Source organism: Equus quagga, chromosome 1 (genome assembly GCF_021613505.1).
Source record: "Equus quagga isolate Etosha38 chromosome 1, UCLA_HA_Equagga_1.0, whole genome shotgun sequence".
Taxonomy (NCBI): domain Eukaryota; kingdom Metazoa; phylum Chordata; class Mammalia; order Perissodactyla; family Equidae; genus Equus; species Equus quagga.
The window spans coordinates 150,635,023-150,658,106 of record NC_060267.1 but is presented as its reverse complement, the minus strand read 5'-3'; the positions used below and the strand labels follow the sequence as shown (position 1 = coordinate 150,658,106).

General features: G+C 36.4%; 1 protein-coding gene across 1 annotated transcript in view; it reads right to left on the bottom strand.

Moving 5' to 3' along the window:
- Positions 1-923: 923 nt before the first annotated feature.
- DYNC1LI1 (dynein cytoplasmic 1 light intermediate chain 1) overlaps positions 924-23,084 on the bottom strand; it is a 35,129-nt gene continuing 12,968 nt past the window's right edge. The window contains exons 3-13 of the mRNA XM_046675612.1: positions 19,304-19,420; positions 18,336-18,566; positions 15,274-15,443; positions 12,878-12,971; positions 9,645-9,780; positions 8,942-9,053; positions 6,064-6,123; positions 5,914-5,958; positions 5,130-5,250; positions 4,013-4,168; positions 924-1,861 (exon numbers count right to left, since the gene is read on the bottom strand). Of these exons, the coding sequence (XP_046531568.1) occupies positions 1,749-1,861; positions 4,013-4,168; positions 5,130-5,250; positions 5,914-5,958; positions 6,064-6,123; positions 8,942-9,053; positions 9,645-9,780; positions 12,878-12,971; positions 15,274-15,443; positions 18,336-18,566; positions 19,304-19,420 (1,355 nt within the window). The 3' untranslated portion in view covers positions 924-1,748. The remainder of the gene's footprint in view (positions 1,862-4,012; positions 4,169-5,129; positions 5,251-5,913; positions 5,959-6,063; positions 6,124-8,941; positions 9,054-9,644; positions 9,781-12,877; positions 12,972-15,273; positions 15,444-18,335; positions 18,567-19,303; positions 19,421-23,084) is intronic.

Below are 23,084 nucleotides of genomic sequence, written 5' to 3'. Positions count from 1 at the left end.
AAGCACACCATGATGTACAGTCTGCAATTTTCTCTTTCATTAGTTTCACTTACTTCATTAACTACTAGTTTAGAAAAGTTGGTCTTTACATCACCATGACTGCAAAACCCTTTCTAGACTAAGGATTGTATCAGTGGCATTTTTCATCTCCTTTGTTATCAAACAAAATGAATTTACAAATTAATTTTTCAATGCCCATGAACACCCTAAGTTTTTCCCACCCTGAAACAAATTATTACCATCTCATATATTTTTACATTTCTATTCAACTATTAGGAACCAAATATATAAAACTAAAACAGATTTTAAAAGTCATAACAAAAGGATTACGTTACATAGTAGACAACAAATGTCATTTTGTTGAAAAAAATCTTTGAAATGTATACTATATTTTAAAGTAATAACAAAGACCAATTTAAAGGGTAGTTCTTTTTTCCAATTATTTAAAATGACTCAATAGGTCAATGCACATGTGTTTTTAGTTGAATTTCAACAAGATCAGACTGTTCTTATGAAGGTTCTAAAACAAGCATTGAAAACTGAGGATTGACAAGGTGGAACTACTAACAGGTGTTCTCACCTGTAAGAGAGTAGCTGTGTGTCAGTGCATTTGCCAAGCTTTTAAAACAGCTTCTGCCCATTAAATAATGATAAAAGGTTATATATTTTTGTCTACTAGGAATGTGACATACAATCCTGCAGTTCGAGACATGCTTGTAGGGGAGATGGGTTGATCAGGGTAAACTCCCAATTTAAGGAAACTTACGGGATAGTGAATCTCATGTACTCACTTGTTTCTTGGAAAGAAGACCAGAATGCTTAACAATCTTACTAAATCAAACACTTCAAAATACTAACAAATCTTATTCATTATGTAATAAATACAAATTTAAACAGAATGCAACAAGTTATTTGAACCTGAATGCAGAGAATAAATACTTTATTAACTGATTACAATTGAAAGTCACAAACAAAAAAGGGGTATATTAAGGCAGAGCCATATATATATAGAGACAGAGAGAGAGGTATCTCTCTGTCTCTACATATAGACAAATCCAAAGACTGTTACCTCTTTACATTTTAATAACCTCTGCATTTTTCTTTTACACATTTAGACAGTGTGCTTTCTTTTCAGTTAAAGAAACAAATCTTGGCCAATATTTCTAAATCATATTTTGATGACAACGTACAGGATCATGGATTGAGATAATGACTAGTGTATCAAATGCTATGTGATAGTTCTCTCGCATATTCCATGTGTGGTGGTATATTTACGTTGGTGTGGAAAATTTGACATTGATCATTTTCTCTTTTCCAACAAAACTAACTCATAATTTAAAAAATGATTTTAATAGTCTTAATTAAAATAAGCTTGGATTTCCAAGTCAGTCAAACGCCCAAAGCACATTATTTTATGCTCTTCCCTAAACTCTCCTATTTGTTTTAAATAGCCTTTAGAATATGATCACATGGCTGTATTTCAGATCTATAAATTTGTAGTTTTTCAAAACCCAAAATTACTTCCTTATGCAAAGTGGCAATGCAAACAGCAATCTTACATAGTGTAGATTAATTTTTCCTCTGTATAGCTCCCTTTTACAAAAATGGGAAACCACACACACACAAAAAGACATAAATTTAGTCCATCTGAAAAAGCACTCCAGTTCCCAATTCCACTTTTGAAGGAAAAGGCAGAGGCAAGTTTACATTATCCCAGAAAACTGAATAAATGGCTTTATTTGGTATCTTCAAGAAGCTTCTCCTTCTGTAGGAGATGTAGATGTTGTAGAAGAAACTGTAACTGGTTTTCGTGCAATTCTGTCCAGTTCTGCGTGAACATCTGATAGGACAGGCTTCTGGCCTACATTAAAGTAACAGAAACAAGATTTAGATGTCAAATTACCTTATTCACCAATCTCTCTTTATTTAAAAATTGCCAATGGTTTCATCTAGCATACCAAATCATATAAACATCCTTAATTTAAAAATAAATGTCCTTTGAGGCCGGCCCAGCGGCACAGCAGTTAAGTGTGCATACACCACTTCAGGGAGAGGGGGTTCACCGGTTGGGATCCCAGGTGCAGACACGGCACTGCTTGGCAAGCCACGCTGTGCTAGGCGTCCCACATATAAAGTAGAGGAAGATGGGCATGGATGTTAGCTCTCAGGGCCAGCCTTCCTCAGCAAAAAAAGAGTAGGACTGGCAGCAGATGTTAGCTCAGGGCTAATCTTCCTCAAAAAAATAAATAAATAAAATGAATAAATGCCCTCATTTTAAATTGTGGGGTCTGTTACCAAATGGAAGTAAAACTAGCATGTATCATTTAATCTCATAAGGTATTTTTTAAAAAGGCACAGGACAGCAAGGACAGTAAAAGAGAAAATAAAATTTTGGTATCTGGAAAAATGAATGAATGGTAACTAAATTAGCAGTTCTAAGAAAGCTTAATCTTCTGAACTGGCAGTGGGAAAAGCCAAGAAGTACTTCAATTTATACCCAGAAACCCATAAAAGGTTCGAAAAATGGGAGCTGGCTTTATTTGTGAAAAGGGTGGCAAGAAGGTAGGATCAAAAAAGAATGGGGGCTGGCCCAGTGGCACAGTGGTTAAGTTTACGCATTCCGCTTTGGTGGCCTGGGTTTTGCTGGTTCGGATCCTGGGTGCAGACATGGCACCTCTTGACACGCCATGCTGTGGTAGGCATCCCATATATACAATAGAGGAAGATGGGCATGGATGTTAGCTCAGGGCCAGTCTTCCTCAAAAAAAAAAAAAAAAAAAAAGGAGAATGGGTTAAAAGTCTGTTTAAAGAGCATTTACAGGCCGGCCCCATGGTTGAGTGGTTAAGTTTGCGTGTTCTGCTTCAGCAGCCCAGGGTTTCGCTGGTTTGGATCCTGGGCATGGACATGGCACCACTCATCAAGCCATGCTGAGGCAGCATCCCGCATGCCACAAATGGAAGGACCCACAACTAAAAATACACAACTATGTACTGGGGGACTTTGGGGAGAAGAAGGAAAAATAAAATCTTAAACAGCATTTACACAAGCAACAAGAGAAAAATAAAACTGGACTTCATCAAAATTCAAAACTTCTGTGCTTCAAAGGACACTACCAAAGAAGTGAAAAGACAACCAGCACAATGGGAGAAAACATTTGCAAATTCTACATCTGATAAGGGTCTAGTAAACAGAATATGTAAAGAACACTTAAAACTCAACAATAAAAGACAACCCAATTTGAAAATGGGCAAAGGATTTGAATAGACATTTCTCCAAAGAAGATACACGAATGATCAACAAACACATGAAAAGATTCTCAATAACCAATGCCAGCAAGGATGTGGAGAAACTGGGACCCTCATCCTCGTCTGTTAGGAATGTAAAATGGAGCAGTGTTTTGCAAAACACTTTGGCAGTTTTAAAAGTAGAGTTACCACATGATGCAGCAATTCCACTCCTAGGTATATACGCAAGAGAAATGAAAATATCTGTCCACACAAAAACAAACGTTCATAGTAGTGTTATTCCTAACAGCCAAAATGGAAACAATCTCAATGTCCATCAACTGATGAATGGATGAATAAAATGTAGCACATCTACACAGTGGAATTTTATTCAGCAATATAAAAGAATGAAGTACTGATACATGCTAAAACATGGATGAACCCAGAAAACCTTATGCTAAAGAAGGGATATATTGTATAAGTCCATTTATATAAAATCTCCAGATACGGAAATCCAGAGAGACAGAAAGTAGATTAGTGGTTGCCTAGGACTGAGGGACTGGGCGGGAAGAGAAGTAACTGCTAATAGGCTATAGGTTTCTTTCTGGGCAGACAAAAATGTTCTAAAATTAGATTACGGTGATGGTTTGTACAACTCTGTGAATATACTAAAAGTTTTGAATTGTACACTTTAAATGAGTGAGCCTCATGGAACGTAAATAGTATCACAATAAAGCTGGTTTGTTTTTGTCTTTGTTTTTTGTTTTAAAGCTCCAGGCAACTATACCTGACTTTTTGGCAGACGGTGATAAACCACTGCTTCCACCTGCAGCCCCACTTCCAGGGCTGCCACCACCAACACCAGGGCCTCCTGGGGAACCAGTCTTTTTACTCAGCAAACTATTGAAGAAATTTGCCAGGACACCTTCACTTGTAGCTCCAGCTATTAAAGAAAAAAAAAATTCATTCAAAACATTAGATTTTTCAATAAATTATTACCATAGCAATCACATATAGAAAACATTAACAGACAAAATTTAAGAGCTGTATATTACAAGTCAAGTCCAGTTTGATCTTTTGAGGCTGGGTCACTTTTTCTCTAATTTACCCATATATAAAACAAAATATGAGCAACCTTTAAGAGTGTAAGATTATTAGAAAATTAGAATGTTGTTTTTAAAAGGCCAAAAGCATTTTAAACAAACAGATGTTAGGTGCTAATATATCTCCCTTTTGAAAGGGGTTCTTCAAAAATATAACTGTTGAGAAATATTTGCCTCAAGTATTACAGAAAGTTACCTAATCCTATATGAAAACCAGTCGAAGTTCCAAGAGAGAAATGCGTAAAGGATAGCAATAAACAACTCAGAGAAGAGAAATACAAAGAGAAAGGAAATAGCAGGGGAAAAGTTCTTATTAGTTCGTATTGAAAGAATGCCGAGGAGGTTGTGGCAAAATTGCATCACCCAATGTTGATGATGGAACTGAACAATCTATTCGAAAAACATTATTACAAAGCATAAAAATGTACACACTCTGACCTACTAATCCCACTTATGGCAATTATTCCTACAGAAATAACTATTTTGCATAGTTTTCTTCTTTATAGTAATTGCAGATAACCTATTATAGTAAAAATACAAATTTCTTGAACTACCTACCATAGGAGAATAATTAAACACGACACAAAGCTTTCATAAAGCTCACATCACACAAATGATATATTAAGACTATATTGCAGAATGGTTCACAGTTTAACCATGAGATTCTATCTACAGAGAGAAAGACTAGAAGCTACTGCACAAAAATGAAAATAGCTATGGCAAAAGGTGGGATTCCAGGTAGATTTCTTCCTACTGTAAAAAATGTACTGTGCTGTTTTTCCAAGAAAGAGAGAAATGTACCTTTCATGTTTGGATCAATTTTTTTGGACCCAGCAGGGATGGGTGACACACTGGCAACATTGGATGACACAGATCTATTTGGTGTTCGAGGGGAGCCTCCCGGGACTCTTGGTGAGGCATCCTATATAAAAACAGGAAAGCTATAATTATAAAAACTTGAAACTTCCAACTTCACAAAAGTTATTATTATAAAAAGAAATTACTTTGCAATCATCCCCCATCTGTTCTACTGATACTTTTACATCGCAGGCCATTGACAAAAACGTTTAGCAACTGTGTCCTCATTATTAGAAAATACCCATCATATTTTAGAATACTAACTTTCCCCTCAATGGAAAAAAGAAGAACATACTGAACAAGGAGCTGTGGTTATGAGTAAGTGTGGGAGTCAGATCTGGGTTCCAATCTGGACTGGCATCCCACTGGCTGTATAACCTCAGACAAGTGACAATGTTCTCCAAAGCCTACATTTTCCCATCTGCAAAACGGGTCAAATAATAGTACTTGCCTCATAGGCTATTGTGAGGATTTATAAAGTAACACACACAAATGGCTCAGCGTAGCAACTGATGCACAAGAAATGTTGCAAAATAGATCTTTGCAATTTAAATATTCGAAAAGGGAGTGAAGTCTACCTTTTAAAATCTCACAAATTCCAGAAGAATTCTGAATTTAAGTTTATATCAAAGCCCACTCATATGAGACACGTACATGATTAAGAAAAAAAGAACTAAAACAACATGAACTGCATTTTAATAATTTTGCCAAAATTTGTAATACTGACCACAGGCCTTCCAGCTGCAGTTGGTGGCTGCTTTGCTAAAAGAGACTGAAAAACACAAAAGAATTCTAGGTTAGACATTCACAGCATGTATTGCAATATTTTTAAAGAAAATATAACTATACTAAGTCTGCTTCTGATGCAATTTCTTACCTGTAGCTTCATCAGAAACACTTGGTCATCTTCTGCCACAATTTCCTTCTCATGAACAAACTGAAATGAGCAATGTATAAATAAGTCTGATATACTATGCTAAAACCCATTATAACTTACTTTTTAAGATTAGACTAAAGTTTTTAAAAATTCAAGAATATGAACGTTACCCATATTTACATGGGTGAGCTGCCCTACCCAAGCCCCTATTGCAGAGCTGTCCACTAAGTGCCCACAAGGAGAGAAATGTTCTGTCTCTGTGCTGCTCAACGTGCCAGCCACCAGCCACCTACGGCTATTACGTACTTGAAGTGTGGCTAGTGTGAGTGAGGAACTAATTTTTAAATTTTATTTAGTTTTACTTAATTTACATTTAAAAGCCATATGTGACTAGTAGCTACTGTATCGGACAGCACAATCCTAGAGTCATAGGCATATTAACCATGCTTATAAAATCTACTAAACAATAGTTAGGTGTTTTAAAAGCACCAATAATATCCCAGTTGAATGGAAAAGCAGCTTGCCCCTGGTTTCCCTGAAATAAAAATATAATGGCTCTTCTTTCTATCTGCTGAATAATTAGGAAAAAAGAGTAGCAAATGTCTCCTGCTTCTACTGTCAGTACAAGACCTGCCCCAGTCTATTTTCCACCCAGTAGCCAGAGCACTCCTTTTATTTTTATTTTATTTTATTTTTGAGGAAGATTAGCCTTGAGCTAACATCTGCTGCCAATCCCCCTCTTTTTGCTGAAGAAGTCTGGCTCTGAGCTAACATCCCTGCCCATCTTCCTCTACTTTATACGTGGGACGCCTGCCACAGCATGGCGTGCCAAGCAGTGCCATGTCTGCACCTGGGATCCGAACCAGCGAATCCTGGGCCGCCGAAGTGGAATGTGTGAACTTAACCGCTGTGCCACTGGGCCGGCCCCCAGAGCGCTCCTTTTAAAAGGTGAAGTCAGATTACATCACTCCTCGGCTCGAACTCTCCCTCCAGTCTCTCTCTCTCTCTCCATCCCACTCAGAATGTAACCCAAGTCCTGACTGCAGCCTAATGATAGGGCCCTACAAGATCTTAACTCTGCCTTTCATCTTCTACTACTCTGGCCCTCCTCCTGGCTCTCTTCCAGCCTCTCTGGTCCCCTCTGCACACTCCTGTCTCAGGGCTGGGTACCTTCTGTTCCCTCTGCCTTCAACATTCTCCCCTCTTACCAGAGACATTCCCCAACCACTCCTAAAACAGCATCTCTCCCCACCCCAGTCCTCTCCCCTCACCCTGCTTAACTTCCACGGCACTTATCACCACTTGAGAGATGGCTTCTGTATTGATTTACTATTTTTTTCAAAGATTGACAGCTGAGCTAACAACTGTTGCCAATCCTTTCTTTTTCTTTCTGCTTTTTCTCCCCAAATCCCCCCAGCATATAGTTGTACATATTTTAGTTGCAGGTCCTTCTAGTTGTAGTATGTGGACGCCGCCGCAGCATGGCCTGATGAGCGGTGCCATGTCCGCGCCCAGGATCCAAACCGGTGAAACCCTGGGCCGCCGCAGCAGAGCGTGGGAACTTAACCACTTGGCCACGGGGCCGGCCCCTTGATTTACTATGGCATCACCCTCCTATTCAGCACCTAGTACCTAATCAGTGCCCGATTTGGTGCTCAGTAATATTTGTGGAACGAATAAAAGACAACTTAAACAAAGCACAATTTTGTTGGTAAAAGAGATAATGGGGAGCCAGCCCCGCAGCTGAGTGGTTAAGCTCACGCACTCTGCTCCGGTGGCCCAGGGTTTTGCAGGTTTGGATCCTGGGCACAACTCATCAGGCCATGCTGAGGTGGTGTCCTACATAGCACAACAAGAGGCATTCACAACTAGAATGCACAACTATGTACTGGGGGGCTTTGGGGAGAAGAAGGGAAAAAAAAGATTGGCAACAGTTGTTAGTTCATGTGTCAATCTTTAAAAAACAAAAATACATATATACATATAAAAAACATATTAAAAAAAGATAATGGGAAAATTGCCCTTTTTTTGATATGCACATTTCTTTTAACAGATATCCAAACTAAACGCTACAGCAACTGATTCTTCATTTGATGTTACTTTTCTTATTTCTAATTACCCACAAACAGAAGACAGATGCTCAATGCAAATATTTGGATTCTTAAGTAAGAATCTTACTATATGTTAAATCAAAATTTTTTCCTACAACACATCCAAATTAAAAGTCAGTGAGAAGTATTATATGCACTCATTTTTACAAAACTTTCCAGAAACATCTATAATATTTAACTGTAGAACATCAAATACTGCTTAACATGAAATCAAGACACATGAAAAAAGAGCACCTTCTGGAAGCCGATTTCAGAGTCATAAGAATGACATGTAACAGTCAAAACTAAAATCAAACACAGGAAACTGGAAGCTTCTGGATGGCTGTGGGCTAGCGTAGGTAACTACTGACTGTGGAGAAGATCCAAGATCTGCCTCAATAGATAGAAGCTAATAAAATTAATCTAGCAATGTTTTCTTGGCTTTTGGCTGAGCTCTGGGTTGGAAAGTTCACAACTTTTACCTATTCAAACTATCAAGATGCTACATATTCCCTCATGCCAATCCATGATTTCCATTAGAAAATGGAACCTGCACTAAAATTTGCTACTCTAAATATGCTAAAAGCTAACTAACGATCAGTAACAGCTGATTTATATTTTGATAAAACACCTTTATTTGGAATTGTGCCTTAAAAACACGCAAATCACACTTAGAAATCCCATTATAGAAAAGGACTCCCTTACCTTTCTAACTACAATTTTAAGTTATGGACTTCCCCCTCAGTTTAAAAGCCTAAATATTGAGACTATATATTGAAAACTGTTACCTTTCGGACAGGTGGTTTAGTTATAATGTCTTCAAAATTATCTTCTGCTTTTAATGTTTGAAAATTTTCATGCAGTATTCCTATTTTCTTATCATTATCCCACCCTGCTGGACTGAAAAGAAACGCACATGATAAATTCTCAAACGCACACGATTAATTCCCAAGCATTTCATGATCATATCAAAGGGAACATTTCTATGAAGTTAAATTTCACCAACTTATGAAAAACTAATCAGCTTTTTTATTATAATGCTCAAGTTATGGTTTACTAATGCCTACTTAAAATGATTACCAATCTTCCTGATTTTAAAAATGCCATTAGTTTTTTTGGGGGGAGGATGGTAATTAATTATTACCTCCCAATTTTATTCTGGTAACTTTTTAAAAGCATGTCTAGATTATACATTAGGTCCTTTATTTATTACAACCAATTAAAGAGTAAGTAGATACACTGGTATATGCACCCAAAAGATAATTTAGCTACGACAGCAAGGCCTTTTGAAAAGGACTCAGGCCAGCAGTAAATCTACAAGGCAATGATAAACAGATAAGGCAGGTTATACACAAAACAATCTAGAAACAGATTCTCACCTTGTCATCATGGAAAGATCTACTGGTGTCACCTCAAAACCAAAAATGATAACTCACCATCAAATCATAGCCACAATACATAATAAAATAATGTATTTAAGAGTATACTTACATAAATACTGCATCTTTTTCCACAACAACAGCAGGAATCTTGTAGGGAAATCCATATAGTTTCTGAACAATGTATTTATATACTAAATCTATATTTTTGTTTTCTTTTACTGAAGTGTAAATAAGTGCTGCACCATCTGAATAGTATTATTAAAGAATTTTTGGACAAATTCCTTGAATAGGTACCATAAAATTTTGTGTTCTCAGCTTAACATTTACATGCATATTAGTTTCAAAAATAATTTCCAAAGGTATATTATATAGTAATCAAGAATTTCAGAAGTATAAGATACATACAGGCTAAAATGCAAATAAAACAATCTGTACATAACTGACTTAGCAAAAGTCTCATTAAGCCAAGACACTAGAGGTAAACTGATTAATACTGACACCATTACTACCTCCATGTTTAAAGCACATGAAGACAAAATTTGTTTTTGTTTTTAATCTCCTTAAACCTCATGAAGTAGGACTATTATTTATCAACAACTGTTTTGTTTGCCTTTTCAACAGAAACAGATTGCACTAGTGTCACTAGTCATTTTTACTAATCCCAGAAATTAGGACTTTGGGAACAAAGCTCAGGAGATCCACCCTTGAGAGAAGATGAACCAACAGGTACAGTGAGGAAGCTTTCGGGAATGATCCAAGGCAAAACAGATTTCATGACCAAAACCTGAGATAAGACTACCTCACATGAAGATGTATTAATTAAAGCAGATCCTAACTTTGACCTTTTGTCCAAGAGATATAGTGGATCAAAAGATTAAGAGAGGCCTGTGGAAAAAGGGTCAATGTGACCACTGACAAATGATGTGGTCAGAGTGGCTATCAGAAATCCTGACCACTGCTGAGGAGCATGCTCTAGCTGGCCATTGTGTCCTGAGAGAGACGGTGACATAGGCCATGAGGAAACGCTGGGAATGGTCTAACTTTGAACTGAGGTATTTTCTAGGACACGAACTGAGGCTTATGAACCTAAAAGTGGTACTGATTGCTAACTACTACTTAACTTAGTATAAAACTTAACCTGGTAGAAATAAACATCATAATCTTAAGTAAAAGCTTAATTGTGTGAGGGCCAGCCCTGTGGCAGAGTGGTTAAGTTCGCGTGCTCTGCTTTGGCGGCCCAGGGTTTCGCCAGTTCAAATCCTGGGCTTGGACATGGCAGCGCTCATCAGGCCCTACTGAGGCAGCATCCCACATGCCACAACTAGAAGGACCCACAACTAAAAATGCACAACTATGTATGGGGTGGGGGGGGCTTTGGTAAAGGAAAAAAAATAAAAATAAAAATAAAAAATTTTTAAAAAAAGCTTAATTGTGTGAACTTTTCATTAATGATCTTCCTTATAATGAGAACCAATTTATGATGATCTAGATTTCTACAGCTGAAAAATCTGAATTGCAATCACAATTTTTTAAATTTAAAAATAAAGATGATTTTGAACTGGTGCCTGACACACACACATCTCACTATCTTGAAGTGACTTCTCACATTTGTATTCTTTTAAAATCAACCACTCTAATTCTATGTAATTATATCTGTGATTATTTTACTGGACAGTCTCCTTCCTGATTACATTTCTATAGTATTTACGTTTTCAGTACAGCATTAAATAAATGTTTAAAGAGACTGTTGCCAAATTTTCTAAATCTTCAGAGATAACAAAAAAGGCTACAGACACCTACTTCAATTACTCACGCTGTTTTCTTTTTAAAGACTCTTATGTAGACAAACACCCTTTAATTCAACCCAACTCAACCATTATGTGACATGAGAAGAGAAAGGGCCATGGAGAGGACAAAGCACTGAAGGAAAAAGGGGAAATGGAACTACCAGTGTCAAAAGTGACTGGATTCTACTACGCTTTCTATAACTGGTCTTTAAATGCCCATAATGAAAATGAAAAAATGCAGACACTATAAACATGTGTTTGTCACTTATTACTACGATCTACTTCTAATATTAATTCTTTACTTTTCAGACCCAAAAGCTTTGGCTGGGGAATGCAAATGCAAAATATTTGATCCAAGAGGGGCGGGTGAGCCCAGCTCTATTTAGTGTTCTGACTCAAACTGTGACTAAGTTTTCAAATGTAAATTCTCTTAAAAGCATTCACTTACAACCCTCATTTTATCCTCTTTTACTTGTAAATGTTATTCATTAGCTCATCTAGTCTTTGCAACCTACACTAGACAAGATTCCTTAGGACAGGTTTTCTAACCTTGTGCTCATCAAAATCATCCAGGAAGCTTTTTAAAAGTACAGAATCTCCAGCCTCACCTTGGAATGTTCCAACTCAGTAAGTCTTATGGTCACAGCCAGATTTTGAAACCCTGCATTAGACTGCACATGGCAATGATAACATACTAAATACATTAAAAATGAGAACACACAAACCTAAATATTGATCTTGCCCCACAACCTACCCCAATAAATACCACCTCTTTCTTTCTTTTTTTTCTTGGTGAGGAAGATCGGCCCTGAGGTAACATCTGTTGCCAGTCTTCCTCTTTTTGCCTAAGATTGGCTCTGAGCTAATATCTGTGCCAATCTTCCTCTATTTTGTATATGGGATGCCATGGTGTGGCTTGATGAGCAGTGTGTAGGTCCATGCCCAGGATCCGAACCCGTGAACCCCAGGCCGCTGAAGAGCACGAGAACTTAACCACTACACCACTGGGCAGCCCCTGAATACGGGTTTTTAATCAGAATGTTCACAATGCCAACTTATTAGAATTTTCCACATAAGACTGCTATTTTTCTTAAGCATAGTACTTTAAAAAGAGCAAATCAGGGGCTGGCCCCGTGGCCGAGTGGTTAAGTCTATGCGCTCCGCTGCAGGCGGCCCGGTGTTTCGTTGGTTCGAATCCTGGGCGCAGACATGGCACTGCTCGTCAGGCCACGCTGGGGCGGTGTCCCACATGCTACAACTAGAAGGACCCACAACGAAGAATATACAACTATGTACTGGGGGGCTTTGGGGAGAAAAAGGAAAAAATAAAATCTTTAAAAAAAAAAAATAGCAAATCAGTTATATATTTCAATACTTTCTTTTATATCTCAAAATACCCAGATATAAATGATTTGGGAACTAAAATGACATTTCCAAACAGAGCTAACAGGAAAAAAAGTTTATGGAATTTCTAAAGTCCATCAATTCCTTTACTTTAAAAAACAAATACAAACATGTAAGGTACATTGCACCAATTAATGTATTAAAAGGATACACTGTAAACAAAACTTCCGAATATGTGACTGAATAAAATCAAAATGTTCATCTCTGTAGTCATGTTCTTTCTCCAATACACTAATGGCATCACACTGTTGAGTTAAAATAATTTTAAAAAGATCAATACAACATTAACTTTAATCAAAATTAAACATAATGATTTAAACAGTTCAATTTTGGGGAAGAATATCACAAAACTACCACTCTGATACGGTGACTGAACAGTGGGACCTAGAATATCAACTGCTCCTATCTGTGTAGAGACTGTTACTTGGAGTCTTAAGACTAATGAATAATTTTATTTCTTTAAAAAGCATTGACTTCTACGTTATACTGAATCTGGTGAGAACACCAAAGAGAAAGTTTTAGTACATAAAGGAATGAAGAATACCAGGACAAGCTTATAATAGGTGGTCACACTTGCTAACTCAACTACTTGTGTCCTAGAACAAAGTTTTTAAGATCCAAACATCTATTCTAGGTTTATAAGCCATTTCACACCCAGGGAGTCTACACCTCTCACTACTTCCTCTTTGTTCCTCTGTTTACCTGATAACTCTTAATTTGACCTTCATTTTTTTCCTGGAGTTTTTATTCACTCTTACCAACAGCAAAAAAAAAAAAAAAAAGGGAATTACAGGCTATTTTTGAAATGTCACCTGTACAACCAATGAAACAATTCTGAATTCTGCTTGTGACAAAAAAATGTTAGGAAAAAAATAAAGTCATGTTCACACATCATGCTATCCAAATAACTTCACCAAAACCTTTCTTAAGTGAAGGTGTGAAACCCAAAAGTAAACATTTAATAATGTTCATTATACACCTAACATTAGTTTGGGGTCAAAATTGATATGTGATTTTCTGTTTTATACATATATATTTCATACACACCCCCCCCATAGAACAGAGTCTCCTTGGTCTCCTTGTATAATCATGATGTAGCACATTCGTCCATTTTATAGAACACTGAGAGTATTTATTTCAAATGATTAAAGATGCTTATAGTTATTACATTGTTAACTTGCAACACTTTTGGTGAGGCATGGTAGCTTAACGTGATTTTTAACTGAAATAAGAGGACGTGGACCCAGGGCAAGAAACTTAGTCTTTCTGAATTCTCAGTTTCCAGTGTTTAACCTGAGTTGAACCACCATTCTTCATCCATCTTGAGAGACACATTCTCCCAGCCCCCTATACATTTTAAAACTCTTAAACTGAAGTGCAACTGACGGTGTCTTAGCTTCCATGAAATACAGCAGACAATCTCTTCTGGCTTGAAAATTTTATAAATATATTATTCATTTGATACTGATTCAGGTCCCTTTAAGCTTAACATTTTTCCTTTGGAAAAATAAGATAGCTTTTTATGAGGCAAACTATGATGTAAAACAAGGAAATAGCTGCCCATAAACAGCTCTTTGCCAAACAAAACAGAACAAATCACACACAAAAGGGTTCTAGTGTGGGAGTTTAAAAACAGTTCTACAGTAAAGGTATAAATAACAACTATGCCAAAATCACCACTTGAAAAGCAGATAAACACTTTACCTTAATTATTTAAATGCTATCCCCCCCATTCCTTTGTTATTGATAACTTTTGTAGCGTTTAAAGTAAAACAAGCTAGATTTAAAATTTATCATTTTTATTCCAAAGATAAGGAAATTGTGTACCATCCTTCAATTATATGCACAAATTTTACATGCAATAATTTTAGATCTCAAAAAGGTTTATATATTCTGTCATTTTCTTAACTATTCCATGACTTATAAGCAGCAAAGATATAATACTTAGTATCAAATGGGGAAAAGATGAATTTGAACTATAAAATATTTTTAAAGGAAATTTGATTTTATTATCAAGTGTATATAGTGACAGAATTAAATTAACAGAATTTTGATAATAGCAATCCTATCAGAACCTCTAATAGATAAATAAAAAGGCCTTTATAACTGCATATCAACTTTACATAATGAGTGCTGATAGGTGTTTAAAAGTTTATTTTAAGTACATAATTCTTCTGATGTTAGATTAGTATATCAAAATTTAATGTGGAAAATATTCTATTTTATAAAAATTAATAATTAAGTTATTTTATCTGTAATTATTTCTACTAAACTGATTGTACAATGAAATCTAACCAGAATTAGGAAAATGAAATTCAATCACAAATAGAATATCTGAAATAACATTTTCTTTCCAAAAAACTATAACAAGATCTAAAACCAACATGTGAATATAATATATTCAATATTTTTAACTATTATTTCCATTTGTTAAGAAAAATTATCTAGGAAAACTAAAGTGTCAACTCCAAAAGGAGCCTGGAAAACAAAACAGTTTGTTCATCCTCGGTTAATATCAGTAGCAGAATCTCTAGGAAGCAAACAAACCTTTGTGCAAACTACTAGTACTGGAATGCCCAAGTTATGTGTAAGCGTATCCGCACCGAGAGGTAAAACCACACTGTCGTCTTTGTCTTCCTGCGACACGGTGTTCCTTCTCTGAGGAGAAGCTGGGAAATCTTCTCCTGGCTCTACATATTCCTGGAAGTCTCTGATCACTGAAAATCAAGGTAAATAATTTAATACATAGTTTAGAAATTACTTTATTTCACCAGGCACCTTTTTCTAGCATAATCTAAATATATGTTTTGCTAGAGTTTATACTTAGTCTTGTTTAAGAGAAGAAACAAAAAGGGTTTGAGACATCTATTTCAAAGACAGTACAAAAGCACTGGACCCCCATTTATTACTAGGAGGCAGAGTATAGAACTGAATGGCTCCAAGAGGGGAGTCAATGGAGGCCTGGTTCAGTCTGTGCAAATTACTTTGGACAAGTCACAATCCAGCCTCTCTAACTCTAATTCACAAAGGGCACTTAAAGGTTAAAAGAAAAATAAGTGTATGTGTCGGGGGGGATGGATTTCACAATTTAAAAGACGGTCTTGGATGACTTTCTAATATTAATGTCCTTTCTTTAAACCCTTTTTACTCAGGTCTTCTCCTTTTTACTTAAGTGCAACCTTGGGCCATATTCATTCTGTAACCCTGGTAAGAATTAAAGAGATATTACCAATGATAATAAATTTTTAGAACTCATTTGCAAGACTGTCAAAAGCTTCACATAAAAAAAAGTTAACGTGAATGTATCAAGAGCCTTAACAATGTATACTTTCATTCAGTTACTACTCCTCAAGGAATTCCCAAGGAAATAACCAGTGATGTGCACACAGCGATTTCCATATAAGACTGCTTTTCATGTTTAAAAGCAAAACAACAAAACTGAAAATAAATTATCCACAGTATAGGATTAAGACAGCATATGAGGGAATATTATACAGAAACATAAAACATCAACTTTTCAAAGAATATTTAATGCTGTAGAAAAATAACAGTAAGAGGAGAAAAAAAAATGAGGAAAACCAAAGTATGATTCCAGCTTAGAAATGAAACGTACTGGGAAAAATATGCTAAAATATATTTTCAATTTTTAAAAATAAAGAATGTATTGGGCTGTCCCTGTGGCATAGTGGTTAAGTTCGGTGCGTTCCACTTGGGTGACCTAGGGTTCAAGGGTTTGGATCCTGGGTGTACCACTCATCGGCCATGCTGTGGTGGTGAACCACATACAAAATAGAAGAAGACTGGCAGAAATGTTAGCTCAGGGCTAATCTTCCTCAAGCAAAAAAAAAAAAAAAAAAAAAGGAAAATTGGCAACAGATGTTAGCTCAGAGCAAATCTTCCTCACCAAAAAAAAAAAAAAAAAAGAAAGGCAGGCACCGGCCCGGTGGTGCAGCAGTTAAGTTTGCAAGTTCTGCTTTGGCAGCCCAGGGTGCTCCAGTTCAGATCCTGGGTGCAGACCTATGCACTGCTTGTCAAGCCATGCTGTGGCAGGCATCCCAGATATAAAAAGTAGAGGAAGATGGGCACGGATGTCAGCTCAGGGCCAGTCTTCCTCAGCAAGAAGAGGGAGGACTGGTGGCAGATGTTAGCTCACAACTAATCTTCCTCAAAAAAAAAAAATTAAATTAAAAAAAGAAAGAAAGAAAAAGAAAAAAATAAAATAAAGAATGTATGGGGCCAGCCCTATGGCCTATTGGTTAAGTTTGGCATGCTCTACTTCAGCAGCACAGGTTCAGTTCCCAGGTGTGGGCCTACACGACTTGTCAGCCGCTATGCTGGGGCAGCAAGCCACATACAAAATAGAGGAAGAATGGTACAGGTGTTAGCTCAGGGCAAACCTTCCTCAGCAAAAAAATAAATAAACAAAAAATAAAGAATGTGTATTACCTACAAATTAGAAAAAAATGTTACTTATTTTTTAAGCAAAGTAATTATGAGCCAGATCCTTTTTGGAATATGACTCACTCGGAGAACTGTCCTAAAGTTAAATAGGGTCAAGGAAGAGGGAATCCTGAACATCTGAGTGCAGTTCCTCCAGGAACTTAGGGGCATGCATAAACCCTTGGCAGCTCTGGTAGCTACTACTCTCAAGATCAAAAGCCGAAATCTAACAGTGGTTCTCAAATTTTAGCATGCCCCAGAGTTTCTAATTCAGTAGTCTGGGGTGGGGCCTGAGAATGCGTATTTCTGACAAATTCCTCGCTGTACTGATATTGATGCTGCTGGTCCTGGGCCCACACATTGAGGACCACAGCTGCAGTACAAACTTGGAGAGGAAAAATAAAAACCCTACAGGCAATGGCCAACAGGGAAAGAAAGGTTCAGATTAAAAACAGATATCTTTCTCCATGATTTAGGATATACATTCTCTTAAGTTTTTACTGTTTCCTTGCATATAAATTCAAGTAAGCTGTCAATTTTTCCCTAAAAGTTATTTTCAGCCACCAATAACAAAGAAAAGCAGCATTCCATCTGTATATTTTCTTAAGCCAAGTACAACACTGGCAAATGAAGAGCTTGGTGAAATTAAGAACTGCGACAACTGCTTTACAACCTGTTAGAAATGACCTATATCACTTTCACAATTTCCACGAAAATTTCCAATTCATATGGGTATGTACAAAATATATTATGTACTTTGAAATCATAAAACCACCTTAAACATCTTTACATTTATGTTGTTACCATCTTTTTGGACGTATTTCATTTTGACAAAGTTGCTAAGACTGTTTTACTTATCAAGAAATGAAATTGCTGAAAATGAGCAGCTGAAGAAAGATCCAAATTTTTTTTATCCTGAAAAACTACTTCCCAAAATGAACACATACGGCCTTGTGGCAAAGGAGAAAAGGCACCTTCATCATGTATACGTTTCCAATTTAAAACTATATTAAAACCTAGCACATCACTCAAACCAAATTTCAAAAACAGTAGTCACATTATGTTTTCTTCATTAAACCTTATTCATAGTCAAAAAATCCTAACGATTATGGTAGTCAGCTAAGAAATTTTGTATTTGAAATCTATATTAATATTTCTAGATTACTCACACTTTTGTTCCATTTCTTTCATTTCTTCAGGAGGAAGTTTTAATTTGTCAATATGTTCTCTAACAACACTTGCCCATTTCTGTAAAGAATCCAAAGCAGTCCAAGGCTTTGACATGTCAACAACCAGCATAACTAGAGTGTCCTTCAGAGAAACGGCATCCAGGGAAAATTTAAGGAGGCCTTTGTGATATAGGTCTCCATCCAAGATCCATATATTACATCTTGTTTGATCTACAATAGACAAAAGAAAGTTACCAACGCAACAGGGTTAAGTTATTTCATCATCCAACTAACAATACTACTTGGCATTTTAGGACATCTCCACAGGAGATGTCTCCTGGCTTTGACAAGGATCAACTATTTAGGTCACATCTACCACTTTAGTAAAGGCCTAATGAATATTCCTGAAAATGACTTAACTGCCAACATAAAACACCAGCATCCTCTACTTTATATTTCTCAATCCCAAACCACAGACTGAATAACATGTTTCTATTCTTACCATCAGCAGATAGAGCCATGCAAATTCAAGATATTATATACAAAAACGAGAAGGCAAGTGATCTATAGAAGGAAAAAATGGCTGATCAGATGAGAAAAGCTGGGGCGTAGATGACATTTTTACGTCAAAAAATGAGAAGGTGAAAAGAGTTAGCAAAACAATCATAGGATCCTATTATTTTACTATCTGAGCGAAAATGAACTGAAAAATTGAGATTCTTCAAGGACAGCATGAAAGCGAAAGTCTCCACACCAAGATATCTTAAGACGTTTAAAAATATCACTACATAAATCCCAATTCCAAATCAATAAAAGTATGCCTAAACATAACGATTTACTGATCGGCATGATGTAGTAGGACTCCTGGTGAAAAATGACACAGTAAGAAAAGTCAAAGACTAACATGTGCAGCACTGCACCTTGGAAAGGCTTCAGGAAACTTAACATTACAAATAAATCACACTCACCATCTCTGTCTTCATCATGAACATTTAAGTACAAATATTCCAATCCTCTTCCTTTCTTGTACTCCTCTATTCCCTGAATTTTTCTTATGAGGCTTGTTTTTCCAGCTCCATCTTCACCTATAAAAAAGGACAAATCCCTTAAATTACAATATGGATTACTTACGGATGCTTTCCAGTACCACGTGAAAAACCCAACTAGAACTAGCTTCAATCAAAAGGGTAATTTGGGGGCCAGCTCTGTGGCTGAGCAGTTAAGTTCGTGCACTCCGCTTCGGCAGCCCAGGGTTTCGCTGGTTTGGATCCTGGGCGCAAACACAGCACCACTCATCAGGTCATGTTGAGGCAGCGACCCACGTGCCACAACTAGTTGTATATTTTAGTTGTGGGTCCTTCTATGTACCGGGGAGATTTTGGGAGAAAAAGCAAAATAAAAAAGGGTAATTTGATGGATGATAACTAGGCAACTACACAGTTGAAGATGCAGACTTCACCTCCAGGATTCTCTCCCCAAGTGTCTCTGCTCCTCTGGTTAAGTCTCATTCTATCCTATTACAAATGGCTTCCTCTGTGGGTATTTTTCAGGAAGCTCAACTCTTACATCATGCCAGTTTAATCTACAAGGAACAAAAGACTTTCTCTCTTGGCTTTCAGTCTGAAGACTCTCAGGTAAAGACTCTTAATTGGCTTAGTTAGGGTCATGTGCCCACCTACAGGCCAAGCATGGAGGATGGAGGGTACACCAAAACTAACTAGGGCAGGGAGTTGTGACTAGAGCCTCAGTAAAATCATGAAACCATAAGAAATATGGAGCAAGGGAGAGGGTGGGAGCTGGAGGTAGTAAGTTGAGCAAGAACAAGGGTAGAAGGAATGTAGAACAGACAAAAATAAAACATAAACTTAAAAAAGATATTAATAGCAAGAAATCATGTGATTTAAACTTAGCACAAGATTAAAGAGTTTAAAACTAGGCTAGCTATTCAATGTTTTGGTGAAGATTTTTTTGTATTGTGAATTTATTTAAATACTACATGTTACCGTTTCACGGACTTCTTTAGTTATTAGCAGTACCATGTTAATAGTATTTGTAAAGGTGAATTTCTTGGATCTAAGGACTTATTCCTGGAGATTAACGAGTTCTCTAAGAATTTAAAAATCGTTTTCATTTTCATGTTAAGCTTTTAAAAAAAAATTACATATGTCTTAGATCTTCTGAATTACCATCTTTATATCTAAAATCTGCCACAAGATTGCAGCACCCACCTCTATATAGATGTTTATAATCCTACTGGTGCCAAGTTGAGGCCAAGTAATGCTGACAGAAGACAGAAGAAAGAGAGTAGACACACAGGCATGCCAAACTCAAAAGAAAGTGATCCAGAGCAGTCAATATTATATTCAACTGTATTGGTCAGGCTGGTTCTTTTTATGAACTATTTTCCAACACTTCATAGCAATAACTGTAGCCTTAAACAGGCAATAAAGAACTTGACATTAAATGAGTACTTATTTTTCAGTACTATTTTTGCAGTGTACTATCAAACTGGTTTAAAAATAACAAATTGAGTTGAAAATAGTAATATCTACGATGATGACAATGATTTCCATGATGATCCACCATGCTTAAAATGGAAATAATAAAGTTAACCAGTGAAAAATAAAATAGGTACTTTGGCTACTATTAAATCCAACACTGGCATTTAATTTCAGCAAAATACCATGTGTTATATTGATTGCTCATTTGAATTTCATCAGTTCTATGGCCTTTACAGCATTCAGTTTGTATTTTTTTTAAGTCTGGTAGATGTTCAAGAACTGTAAACAAAAAGAATTCAAAGAATTTTTATCTAGTCACTTAAGTAGGCATGAGCATTAGACATAATAAAAATAATTTAAATCACTGTGTGAGGAGATCTATGAAAACTCTGACATCAAAAAAACAGAGTCTGAATAGGCAGAGTAGAGGATTTTTAGGGCAGTGAAACTATTTTGTATGATACTATAACAGCAGATACATGTCATTATACATTTGTCAAAACCCATAGAATGTACAACACCAAGAATGAACCCTCAGGTAGATTATGTGCTTTGGGTGATAATGTTCATCAACTGTAACAAATGTACCACCTTGTGAGACGTCAATAGCAGGAGAGGGTGTGCGTATATGGGGACGGGATATTTGGAAACTCTGTACTTCCCGCTCAATTTTGCTGTGAACCTAAAACTGGTCTGAAAAATAAAGTTCATTAACTTAAAAGAAAAAAGAAAAGGAATCTGAGTCTGTTCTAGAACTAGAAAGGAAAGAATCGATTTCTCTTATGACAGGCAAAACAACAACTGAAAACTGATTATCCCACAGAAACAATGTTACGTATTATAAACAAAAACTTAGCGCCCAGACCTATAATAGAAGCTTACATCAACAATACAACGTTCAACAAGAATTCTCTAAAGTACATACAGATCCATAAAAATAGGCAGTCGTCAGATAAAACTTCATTTAATATGACCAAGGATTTATCTTATCTCTTTAATTCCCACTTTAGATGTTAGAAAGTGAAAAGATACCTTAAAGTGAGTCAAAAAATTCAGATGAGTTTATTTCAACTTGTTTTCAATATTTCAAATTACTGAAATATAAAGCTTTCTGAATAAAAATACATACTTGTAAATAATTTTAAGCATAAGCAAAATAAAAATCGATAATATCAGCTAGAAATAATCATTGATAATTTGGTTATCTCTTATGGTGATATTATGAGTAATTCTTTAAATAACAAGTTTGTGCCTTCCTTTTAGTTGCTCCAACTACAATTTTAAAGGTGTAAGTCAATAGGCTCAGAACAGATTTTGAGTCCAAATTCATGACATCAAAAATACTGTCAGTGGCAACTATCTATGCTCACTATTTTAAGTTCTCGCATCCATCACCAGAACATAGCTGTTTTCTTTTTCTAAGGACTGAATACAAGTGGAAGGGTTCTCCCCCACTTATGATTATGAGACCAGAGTTTACTCCTTTGAGTGAATGTTGTCCATCATGCATTTCACTGGACAACGGTTCTCAAAAAATGTCTCAGACTCACCTATGGGGGCCTGTGAAAACAAACATTGCTGGGCTTCACCTCCTGAGTTTCTGATTCAGTAAGTCTGAGGTGGGGCCCGAGAATCTGCATTTCTAACAAGTTCCCAGTGTTCCTGATGCTGCTAGTCCAAGCACCACACTATGAGAACCACTGCATTAGACGTTTACTACACTAAGCCAAGCATCAGGAATACAAAGACCTGTATGTGAAAGCTGCTGCCCTCAAAGAGCTCATTAGATTGGAGAGGGAAAACAAACAGGAGACAATTTCAAGATATCGTCATTAGGACTATACTAGAGATATGCAACAAACCAGGAAGCCAGCCCTAAGCGGAGATCCTGGGTTTGCTTGGACATCAGAAAGGGCTTTGTAGAGAAAATAATACTTTAGCCAAATCTTGCAGTGTTAATGAACCATGGAGGGAGAGGCATTCCAGGAAGTAAGGAAAGTACAACTAAAAATACACAGCTATGTACCAGGGGGCTTTGGGAGAAAAAAGAAAAAAAAATCTTTAAAACAAATTTTTTAAAAAAAGATACACTTTACAACATTTAAAAGTGAAAAAGAGTATAATGTAAAATAAACTTAATATGGCAAACACGTAGTTTGAGATTTTTATCCTACCCTGTGATTTCTAAATTTTTCACTTCTGGTAACGAACGAGAAGTGGTCACATTGAGAATAAAGACATTTCATAA